The sequence below is a fragment of the Cheilinus undulatus genome, linkage group 17 (assembly GCF_018320785.1).
Source record: "Cheilinus undulatus linkage group 17, ASM1832078v1, whole genome shotgun sequence".
Lineage (NCBI taxonomy): Eukaryota > Metazoa > Chordata > Actinopteri > Labriformes > Labridae > Cheilinus > Cheilinus undulatus.
The window spans coordinates 7,763,092-7,775,525 of NC_054881.1; the positions used below are offsets into that span (position 1 = coordinate 7,763,092).

At 40.1% G+C, this 12,434-nt stretch overlaps 1 protein-coding gene across 2 annotated transcripts in view; it reads left to right on the top strand.

Annotated features, from left to right (window-relative positions):
• unc5da (unc-5 netrin receptor Da) overlaps positions 1–12,434 on the top strand; it is a 506,379-nt gene that overhangs the window by 481,628 nt on the left and 12,317 nt on the right. For both annotated transcript variants that reach the window (XM_041811637.1, XM_041811638.1), the window contains 2 exons: positions 293–523; positions 7,186–7,335. In XM_041811637.1, coding sequence (XP_041667571.1) covers positions 293–523; positions 7,186–7,335 — 381 coding nt within the window. The remainder of the gene's footprint in view (positions 1–292; positions 524–7,185; positions 7,336–12,434) is intronic.

Below are 12,434 nucleotides of genomic sequence, written 5' to 3' on the forward strand. Positions count from 1 at the left end.
AAGCATCTCACATTATTTAACCACAGAGTCACATAACACAAGCTGTATAGTTTGTAGCTTTCAGTTTGTGGTGAAGAGCTTTCTCCCTCTGCAGACAAACTCTTGGCAGAAATGTTTGGAATCATAAATCAGCTTCTCCCTGTATAGCTGCGTGCTGAATCCTCAAAACAAAAATTGAAAACTACTAAAAAGAAGGCCTTCAAAGTCTGTACTGCTCCCATGATTAAACATAGAATGAACTATTTATGTCTCACAGCACTTTTAATACACCTGCTTTTTCCTCCCCTTAAAGGAAGTGATGTCAGTGGATGAGGAGAGCACGTCCTGCTACTGTCTACTGGAGGCCCAGAGGTGCCACGTGCTGCTGGAGCAGCCGGGTCGCTACGCCCTGGTGGGGGAGCCGCTGAACCAGGAGGCAGCCAAGCGTCTGAGGCTGGCTGTGTTTGGTAGTCCAGATAACAGCAACTCTCTGGGCTTCACCCTCAGGGTCTACTGTGTGGACGACACGCCGCATGCATTTCAGGTACTGTGTGGAGAGACGGGAAGGTATATATGCTTCTTAAAAACACTGAAGAACAAAAGGGATTTATAAGGTTATTATTTCAGACGGGTCTGAAAAGAAAAGGTCGAGGTGCACAGTTAAAACACAGAACTTTTATGGTAGAACAGGTGTGCCATTATAAAATGTGTTCCTTCATTTTTAAGGTTTATTGAAGGTCACAATGACACACCAATGATGGTCCAATATAGTAATGTTATGTACCATAAGATGCACTTTTAGTTCCCATTTCTCATCTAAACAGTTGTCAACATCACATGTGACTAAGAGAGAAGGACACATTAGAACAAAAATTTAACTGTTTATTTTTCGTAAACATCTTTTGATACCACCTTCACAATTCTTGCATCCATTGAACTTGTGAGTTTTGGGAGAGTTTCTACTTGAATTTCTTTGCAAGATGTCAGAATATCCTCCCAGAGCTGTTGTTTTGATGTGAACTGCCTCCTACCCTCATAGATGTTTTGCTTGAGGATGCTCCAAAGGTTCTCAGTAGGGTTGAGGTCAGGGGAGGATGGAGGCCACACCATGAGTTTCTCTCCTTTTATGCCCATAGCAGCCAATGAGACAGAGGTATTCTTTGCAGAATGAGATGGTGCATTGTCATGCACGAAGATAAATTAGCTACAGAAGGAACTGCTCTTCTTTTTTACCATGGCAGCAAGTGGTCAGTCAGAAACTCTATGTACTTTGCTGAGGTTATTTCCACACCTTCAGGGACTCTAAAGGGGTCTACCAGCTCTCTGCCCATGATTCAAGCCCAAAACATGACTCCACCACCTCCTTGCTGACGTCGCAGCCTTGTTGGGACATGTCAGCCATCCACCAACCATCCACTATTCCTCCATCTGGACCATCCCGGGTTGCACGGTGCTCATCAGTAAACAAAAATGTTTGAAAATGAGTCTTTATGTATTTCTGGGCCCACTGCAACCGTTTCCGCTTGTGAGCATTGGTCAGGGGTGGCTGAACAGTAGGTTTATGCATGAATGCAAGCCTTTGGAGGATCCTACACCTTGAGGTTCAATGGACTCCAGAGGCACCAGCAGCTTCAAATACCAGTTTGCTGCTTTGTAATGCCATTTTAGCAGCTGCTCTCTCAATCTGATGAATTTGTCCATCAGAAACCTTCCTCATTATGCCTTTATCTGCACAAACTCGTCTGTGCTCTGAATCAGCCACAAATTTCTTCACAGTACGATGATCACGCTTAATTTTTCATGAAATATCTAATGTTTTCATTCCTTGTCAAGGCATCTAACTATTTGAGGCTTTTCAGCAGCAGAGAGATCCTTTTTCTTTCCCATATTGCTGAAACTTGTGGCCTGCTTAATAATGTGGAGTGTCCTTCTTAAGTAGTTTTTGTTTAATTGGGCTCACCTGGCAAACTAATTATCACAGGTGTCTGAGATTAATTTCAGTGATTCAAAGAGCCCTGAGACACAATACCATCCATGAGTTAAACTGGAAAAAAAAATTGAACGTTTATGACACTAAAATCCAATTTGCATAGTAATTGGGAATGCTGTGTATTACCCCAAGTGCAGCCACCAGCATTACATTGCACATTTGATCACATTGATCTGACACTAGTGAAATTTCGCCCCATTCATTTTGAATTGCAAGCAGAGTAAAGCATGCTGGGATGCACAAGTAGTCAGACTAAACTGGCAATGCCACTTTTTACCCTTCATTTTTGCCTCATTTGGTCATATTCCAGAATTAAAGATTATGGTGATATACTGTTGAGTAAAGAGCTTTGTAAAGCATTGTTTGGATTGGATTGGACATCTGCTGACCAGTACGTTGGTCAAGCTCAAACTAAAAGTTTAGGGATCACTACTGTTATTGAACTTTTTTTAGCCAAATGAGATGGTAATTCTTCCATTTATTTTGCTGACATTGTCCCTAAATCAGAAATGCCAGTGTCATAGTATCACCAGAGGAACATCGGTCAAAATGTCTTGGCAGTCTTTCCAGTAAGTCTTGAACTACTCGAGTCAGGAGGGAAAAATGGGCAGATTGGCTGACTAACTGAGCCTCCAACAGAATCAGAATATTATGATCTAAATATGTGATATAAGAATTTTTAATTGGAAGGGTTTGCTCGATGCGTCTGGTGTATTTTTGCCTGGAAGAATTGCTGTCTGAGGTTTTTTTTTTGCTCCACTGAAGATCTGCCTGCTCGGTAACATCGCCACTGGGAGATGCTTGATGACTAGCAGACAAAGAGGGACTTTTAATTACAAAGACAACAGATGCTCCAAGGTTGCTTCCCTGCCCTTTCTTTGCGTAATTTAATTTGCTCTCTGTTAATTAAACGTGTTTTTTGCAGTGCATTCCACATGACAGGCATGTGAGCACGTTAAAATGAGACACGTCCATAGAAGCGGGATGTGTTCATCACAGCAGCACTTTGCTAAGAAGTTCGGCCTCACTCTTGGCCTTGTGAACACACCTACATTTGTCGTTCTTTCTGCAGCCATGAAAAGAAGTTCATCCTAATTAATAGACACTCACAGACTTAATACTGCAGTTTTTATGTGACTTTGCATCTTTATTTGCTTCCTTCAAAAGCTGCAGATGAGAAATTGGACGCCATCCGGTCCACCTCTTCGTCAGGCAGACTTTTCAGCTGTTTGTTGGCTTTCATTTGAGCTCCATACAACAATTAATTTCCCCCGTGAGCTCGAGCAAAGAATCGATCAGGTTCAAGACAGCCTGTATGCTTTGCATCCTTCCCTCAGTGTGCTGTGAGACTGACAGGATAAGCAGCATGCATACAGGACTCATACTCTAACCCCTCCCTGCATTCCCCAGATACACCAAATGTAAACACAAACATGCAGGCACATGCTCACAGATGTTATTGTTCTCCATAGATCCGGAAATATTACAATATCGCCAAGCAGGAAGCCAAAAGTAAAATATTGACAGAGGACTTTTGTTTTGATTTTTTCCCTCTGTTCGTGTGTACAGCCAATATGTCTGCCCGATGATTCTGGCTGCTCTCTTTATCCAATTTTTTCGGCTCCAGCAGAGTCAGTTTGTCACTCCTGCAGTCTGTCGGTTTGATCTGTTTTGTGTCTGGTCACGAGTTGTGAGCAGCATTTGTTCCTAGGGGGGCTACGTTTGAGCTTTTCAACTTTTGGGTTTCAATCATGCTAGATGACTTTTGAAGCCTAAAAACCCCCACAATGCACTGCACTGTTTTTATTGTTTGTAAAGAGCCTAGGGTTTTTTTACTCCATGGTCACAGGGTTTCTCAAAATGTGCAAAGAGCACTGGCAGATATGAAAAAAATCAGGCTCCCCGGGGGGCAGCAGTGCACACATGGCTTGAAACCAGATAGAAAAACATTTCTAACAGCTTGTAGGGGAGCTTTTTGTTCATAGGTGCTTGTTTTTGTTGTGTATGCAGCTTATTAAAGCTTACAAACCTCAATTATTTTAATAACTATTAATTAAAGCTGCATAAATACATAAATTTGTGAAGTTAATGAAGCATTTCCTGTCAGTTTCTTGACCCAGGAAACTGAAATGTATTTTTTTTTTTAATGTTAAAATAAGCAATTTTGGCAGCTATTTTTAATTTTTGTCTTGGTTTTAGTCTTTAAATGAAATGCATCTTAGTTTTAGTCACATTTAAGTTATTTCTATCCTTTTTAGTTTTAGTCTAGTTTTAGTCCATAAAAGTCCTCACATTTTAGTCTTTACTTAAAGTCCAAGCATTTATTTCTTGCCTAAATCTGGTACCAAATCATGGCAGTGTGTTCTCTGCACCCTGCCCAACCTGGGGTCTCTGCTTCGTACTGCTGAGAGGCAGAATAGATACAGCTGCAATGTTTTTTGACAGATTTACCCACAGTGGAAAAGTATCACAGATTTTCAATGTCCAACGAAAACTAAATTACATTTTGGTCTAGTTTTAGTCGTGTTGATGAAAACTAAACTCAGTTTTGGTCAGTTTTAGTCATCACAGATCTATTTTTGCTAGTCTTAGTCTAGTTTTTGTCATGGAAAAAAGGCTGTCGACAAACATTTTTAGTCATAGTTCTAGTCGACAAAATTAATACTGCTGCACTGCTACACCACTGTAGTCTGAAACAATATTCATCATTGTGTACATACAGCGTCCACTTTATTAGGTACACCTTACTAGTACTAGGTCAGATCCCCTTTTGCCTTCAGAACTGCCTTAACTCTTCTTGGCATAGTTTCAACAAGGTGTTGGAAACATTCGTCAGATATTTTGGTCCATATTTACATGATAGCATCATGCAGATTTGTCAGCTGCACATCCATGATTCAAATCCTCTGCTCTACCAATCTAAAGGTGCTCTATTTGACTGAGATCTGATGACTGTTGAGGTTGTTGGAGTACAAGACACCAGCTTGAAATGACTTGAGCCCTGTGACATGGTGCATTATCATGCTGGAAGTATCCATCAGAAGATGGGTACACTGTGGTCATAAAGGGATGGACATGGTCAGGTAGGCATTTAAATAATGCTCCCTAAGTGAAGAAGAAAATAAGAAAATATCCCCCAACACTATTTCACTACCACCAGCAGCATTAACTGTTGATACAAGGCAGGGTGGGTCCATAAAAACCAGAAGAAAGAAAGAAAGAAAGACATATCCGAGCCTAATAATGCCTTTTTTAAAAACACCATTTGTGCCAGCGCTGGGAGCTTTTTATATTTCTCTCCTTATTTTTTGTTTTTGCAGATGGTATTGTTATAAAAACACCTCTGAGTCTGGATTCAGGAAAACATTTTATCTTTAAGGCTTTCATTAACAGTTGGTTCACAGCACCTGAATCTGTCAGATAAGAGTAGAAACTTTTGTTTTTCTTATGTTATCTTTTAATTAACTGAGCAGCTGTAGTGCCCAGTTCATCCAAATATTCATCCATGCATCTATTCATCCAAATATTCATCCATGCATCTATTTATACATCCATCCATCCATTAATGCATTCATCAGTCTATTCATGCATATACCCATTCATCCATCTATGCATCCATCAATCTATCCATGCATCTATTTATTCATCCATCCATCCATTTAGGCATTCATTAGTCTATCCATGCATATATCTATTCATCCATCAATTGATGCATGTATTCATTCAGTCATCCACCCATCCATCCATCCATCCATCCATCCATCTATTCATCCATCAGCTCATCCATCCATGCATGCATTAATCAATCTATCCATCCATTTATTTATACATCCATCCGTCAATGCATGTATCCATTCAGTCATCCATCCATGCATCTATTTATACATGTATTTATTTATCCATCCATCAATCTGTTCATACATTCATCCATCAATCGATGCATATGTCCATTCAGTCATCCAGGCATCCATCCATCCATCTATTCATCCATGCATCTGTCGATACATCAATCCATCCATTCATTTATTCATCTGTCCAAACATCCATCCACCATCCATTGATCCATGCATTCATCAAACCATCCATTGATGCAAATATCCATTGATTTATCAATTTATCCATCCATCCATTCATCCATCCCTTCCACCATTTCATCCATCCATCCATCCATGCATTCATCCATGCATCCATCCCTTTCACTTTTTTATTCATCCATCCATCCATGCATTCACCCATGCATCCATTCCTTCCACCTTTTCATCCCTCCATGCATCCATCAATCTATCCAATCATTTTCTTTCTTTTCTGGGCTGTCTCATAATGGCAGCAGCCTGAGCAAGTTGACCTGGACATCCCTCTCCCCAGGAGTTTTCCAACTTTTCCTCGAAGACCCCCAGGCATTCACAGTCCTAATGGGATATAGTTTAATCCCCCGGCAAGTTCTGGGTCTACCCCAGGGGCCTTCCCCCAGTCTGACAAGCCTGAAAGACCTCCAAAGGGAGGTGACCTGGAGGCATCCTGGTCACAAATATACTGGAAAGCAGTGCAGCAGTCTAGTGCTCCAAACTGGGATTATTTTCACAAAAGAAAGAAAAAAGTCAGCTTGTGAACACACTGAAGTTTAATGGCTATAAATCCTGCCTCCTCAATGTTAACAGATGGGGTGTTGGTCAAAGGAGAGAGTCATAGAACATGCCCAAACCTATTAAAAGTAGTTCTTGTTATGCAGATTTTTGCTAGTGTTGATTTTATGAGAAAGCTAATTTGTTTTTATGCTATAGTAAAGAGCACAAAACACCAGGATTGACACCCTCTGTGGCCTTGTGTGCTCTATATTAATAGAATACTGGAAAAACAGTGAGAGGAAACAAATTTGTCTTCATATTCATATTTCAACTATTCAACCTTGATAAACTGTTCCAATTATGCTCTTTCTGTCATGTTATCTGACAAATAAATGGGACATAAAATCTGAAGCTTTTAGGCAAAGCTTTTCAGTTTGTATCTTTTAGTGCAAGGATTTCTTGTACATTCCTGTTTAATTATGAATCAATACAAGTATTTTATCGCCCTCTAAAAGCTGTCAACTCTTCCTGTGAGTTCTGGCGTGTTACCAGTCATATAAAAAATACAAACCTCATTCTTCACTTCCCTGACCCCCTCACCCACCTCTGAAAAAATAATAAACAACCCCCACCTCTTCTCTTTTTTATCAGGAGGTTGCAGTGGGTGAGCGCAGCAGGGGCGGGCGGCTGCTGGAGGAGCCCAAAATGATGCTGTTCCGGGGAAACACTTTCAGCCTCCAGGTGTCCATCCAGGACGTCCCACAGTTACTCTGGAGCATCAAGCCTTTCACCACCTGCCAGGTACGCAGACTGTAACTGTGACTGTGTGTCACTGAGTGTGAAGGAATGTAAAGCAGCAGCCATGCAGTATGTGCATCCCACTTCTAAATTTAGCAGAGCTCTAGTGGATGTGCAGCTTTGCTTTTTAGCTTCTTTGAAACATTATTTGCTGTCTCTGAGTAAGGCAGGGATATGGATACCTTCTAAATGCAGCATAGCTTGCTTGCAGATGTCGTCATGTCATCCACAGGACTCCAGATGGGGATGATTTTTGCATAGACATGCACCATCAAAATGCCAGAGTTATGTGCTGTTTGCAGCTGTGCAAACTGGTCATATTAAATAAAAAAACAAGAGCTACTTTCAAGTGGTTACTCATAAAGGCAAAATTTTTTTCAAGCTTATAAAGAAAAGGAAGCACATATGGATTAAAAACCTTCATCTAAAGTCTGGTGGAGCAGACTTAGACAACACTTTTGTCTACTTTATTGAAGGTCAGACTGCAGCCATTGAGCCACTTAACCTAACAACTGGCTAAAATCTAAAGAAATACATTTCAGAATGGCAATATATCCAGAAGCTTGCAGAAGTACTCAGTAGAATGTACTTTGTTCCTCAGCTTGCGTGATGTAGTTAGATTAACACAACATAAAAGCTGCAGTTTTCGATCAAACATACAAACAAAGACAGATGTTGGTTATTTTATAATTTAGTTCTGAGGTTGTTGGCAAAATAGTTTCAAGCCAAAAGAAAAATCCCCTTTCAGTAAGAATTGGGACTGTAATCAATGTATCCTGAAATTCTAGCTCTAGTGTGCTCACCTTTAAACATGACTGCAAACAAAATGACTACTCAAGTCATCTTTGCATGACATTAACACTTGAAACATCTAAAGCCCCCCCCCCCTCGTGGCCCAATTGTTGAAAAACGCATGCTAAAGTGCCCTCTTGGGAGCCAAAACATGTGCTAAAGTTCCCCTGAGAGCCAATACGCGTGCTAAAGTGCCCTCTTTAGAGCCAAAACACACGCTAAAGTGCCCTCTTGGGAGCCAAAACGTGTGCTAAAGTACCCTCCTGGTTGGCAAAACACACTTAATTGCCCTCTTGGGTGGAAAAAACACAGTAAACTCCAGAAGACCATTAGGACCAAGAAATACTATGAAACATTACTGTTGCAATGATTTTTATGTTGGGCCCTTTCTTGATCTATATTGAGCCAGAACTATATCTCACAGAACCAGTTTGGATTATCTGGTGCTAATATGGTGTCAAAATGCACTAGAATACAGGAAATGGCATCTACTTAATTGAAAATGTTCTGGGGTAAGAGCCCCAGACCCCCTAGGGATTTATTTATTTATTTCTGTGTGATCTTCACAGTCCAGCGTTGAATCTACACAGTTCTTGTGGATGCTGATCCTAACTACAAACTAACTTCAGTAGTTTGTCTAGTTAGTCTGTTTTAAGGCTATATAATGTGCCAATTGTGTAACATATAAACATGTATAAAGTGCCCTTGAAAACACACCAAACTTAGTGCCCTCTTCAGTGACGAGAACATGCTGTATATGCCCTTTTTTTTCTTTTTGCCCCTGCCCTTGAAAAAGTCTGTGCATGCCACTGGTTGACAGCAACTCAGCTAATGTACAGAAACCAAGCCTTTTCTTTAATGGCCAACATAGCTGATTGCTAGCAGATGTGACAATAACCCAAGCTTTCAGTTAATTGCATCAACTTTATATAAAGCTATATGTAGCCTACCTGTTGAAATGTGAAGTTAACATGGCTATGCATAAAATTGCATCATTTAATGGCCAACAAGGAGCACTCTACTGATACAGAACAACCAATAATGTATTAAACCACATGTGGAAATGATTCATCTTTTTTAATCATTACCTCAGAAAACATTTGTGAGTTCATCTCTTAGTTGCTTGTTTAGTCTTCAACACAGCATGATGTTTAATTTTGTAAACTATGTTCTAATTCAGTTAATCAGGCTTTACTTGCATAGCCCTAATTCATAACCAATATTATCTCAAAACACTTTACAACGGCTACAGGGCTAGACCGCTCTGTTTGATGTATTATTTTAAGGACCCAATATTAATCACCATGAGTTTAGCACTAAGAAACATTTAGCAAAGTTACATTGGTGAAGAAAAACTGCCTTCTGAAGCTGTGTTGGGGTAAAGTGAATGCAAAAAGGAAAAACAGCGAGGTTCAGAAAAAGAGAAGAGGGAGATATAGAAGCGAAGAAAGCCATTCGTTGACATGCAAGAAGAAAAGAGAGATGTTATACAGGGGAAGCCCCTGAATGACAACTCGGTGCAACATTTTAGGATTTTATTGAAAATCTGTTCATATTTATCTTTTTATTATGGCACCAGTTTCAAACCAGTTCACCCAAGAAGTCTTCTGAGAAGTTTTGAGGACATTTGGAGCAATGGTGTGGTGTGCAAATCAACACAGACACACAGGCGTAACGCTAATTATAGTAATAAGATGATGCTAACGTTGGTAAATGAAGTAGTTGACAGCAGAAAGTCGCAGATGTGTGACCTGCTACTGAACCAGACTGCTTGGTGGAAACACAGCTTTAGCTAATGAAGCCACCTAGCCAAGATTGTGGCTAACATGAACGCTGAGGTCTTTGCTCTACAGCACAGATGTAAACAAGCATTGTTAACAATGGCATCCTATAGAGGCAGTTTAGTTTTAGTAGTATTCTAATCTAGAAAATGGAGATAAAGTTATACTTATGCTCTGCCAGGTTAAAGTTTCACTGACTGGAGCATTGTCCAACCATGTTTAGCACATGCATGTGGACTTAAACCTGCAAGGAGGGCTGAACACTGGTAGTGACAACACTCTCAACATTAGCTACACTCAGCATATTTTACCTGCAGATGTAGTGATATTCCTTCAACGTACTGATGTGTATCCACCCTCTTCTCTCAAAATGGTCACTGTCTGTAGAAAAGCAAGCTGGCAGCTACAGAAATGCCAAACTAAGAGCTTCAAAACGGATGTCACCATGGCTACATCCACTCCTTCTATACAGTCTCCATAGTTTCTCTATTACCGCTCTCTCTCTCTCTCTCTTCTCCCAGTTTCCCTTTCACTTACTTGGTCACATCAAAGCTGCCGCAGAGGACAGCAGCAAGGGCACAGCAGGAGATCACAGAGGCTAGCTATCTCACCCACACACACCCCCCTTTACAATATTAATTATGACTACCAGGCACACACACATACACAGAGCCTCCTAAGGGTCTGCATGCTGCATGTTCAGCTCTGCCCTATGATGTTTAGCCCAGCAGAGACATCCTATTAGCAGAATTAGCCCACCATAGCGCCTTAGGAAAGACAACAAGGGATTTTTTCTTAGTGGGAGGAGCTCCAGTGTGAGGTGCGGGTCCTAAAGGAGTAAGATGACCGCAGGCATCCAGTCAGATTCCACTTTTACCTTAAAGAGACTGTTTCAAGTAGCTGTCCTTTCGTCTGATGGCTCTGAAGAGGGGATGATTCATCAGTAAAACAGTGTTTTTGACCTGTTCTTACTGCGCCACTGTCTGGGTCACACAGTCGTTAGAAATGGGAGACTAAATCGTCCTTTCTGATTCCATTTTTTGGCCAAACCTCTTTTACTTTTCCAAATTATTTAACTGCCACTTTTAGGGAAAGTGAAGAGCAGTTTGCGTGAATTAAGGCATTTCTGTCCTAATTCTATAATCACATTAGTGTTCCTGATCCAAAAGATTAGCCTACTAGAAAAATGAAGACATAGTTTGAGTAGAGGAATTTGGAAAAGGAAACATAAGATTATAAAGAGGTACATTTATTTTAGAATTAAACTTTCAGGCTCTAGAAATGCCTCAGGGGACTGTTTCACATCCATGCCATGGGATGTTTTTCACATCCATCCGAGCAACACCCCATAGACAGTGTTGGGGAAGTGAAAAAATCTTTCTAAATAAAACTTACAAGGGTGATTGGATGATCCTTCTGTCAGGAAACAATATCTTCATCTCAGCTTTTCTCTCATGACTAGATTTTTCCTGCAAAACAAATTGCACACTTGGACAGCCAGCTGATGACGTTGCTCATCCTGCATATTTTGATTTCTTAACCCTTAGGTATATCTAGGCACATTCTTTGCATTCTGTTTGGGAATTCATGAACCAGTGTGTGTTCTGTTGATGCAATTGGCATGAAACTGCACAAAGATGTGTATTTTTGCTCATTTTTTCTTTTCAAGCCAAATCATTACTTTGACCTGTTTGATATTGTGCATAGGATCAATACTCACATTTATATTCCTTGGGGACAAAACTTGCCCCTTTAAAACAATTATAATTGCTTATTTTGACTGCAAATTTGCAGTACCATGTATTACTGTTAATGCCATTATCTGTGATGCAATTTTGGAGGCGAACCTTTGACTTGCCATTTTTACTACCACCCACTAGAAGGCGCCATTACCCTTACCCAAACGTGTATCTGTAGGGCACTTAAAAGACACACTTGCCATGGGATTTTTTTTATTGCGCTGTGAAATAGAGGCATAAATAAATTAAATAAAAAATGTTGGTGGGTATTGATATGAATATAAACTCGGGTTTTTGCATCTTAGATATGAAAAATTGCATCTCTGAAGCACCACTCCAACGTGCATCATTGGGGATACACTGCAGGTCTACGTTCAAAAGGGAAATATATAATGCGGAAAATTTCTCATTCTGGGGAATATAAAATTGAACAAACTTGCATTTAAAGAGTTAAAAACCTATTAAATCACTCAATGACCAAAGATTGGCTATGTCATGATCAGAGATGGAAGTGATAACAGAAAAAAAAACAAAATTGTAGGTATTTTAGCATTTAAAGTAGGTGCAGAAAATTTCCCCTGGGGATATACAGTGCTTAACAAATTTATTAGACCACCCTAATCCTAACCAAAGTAAGGTTTATGCCACAGCTGCCCTAAATTAACAGCATTGGTAATTACTAAAATCATTTTTTATGTTTCTGCAATGGTTAATACACCAATTTGTAGAAGCTCTTTAACCGAATTGATATTTTTAAATAGAATTATTATTGTTAGCCTCGAATTTTCAA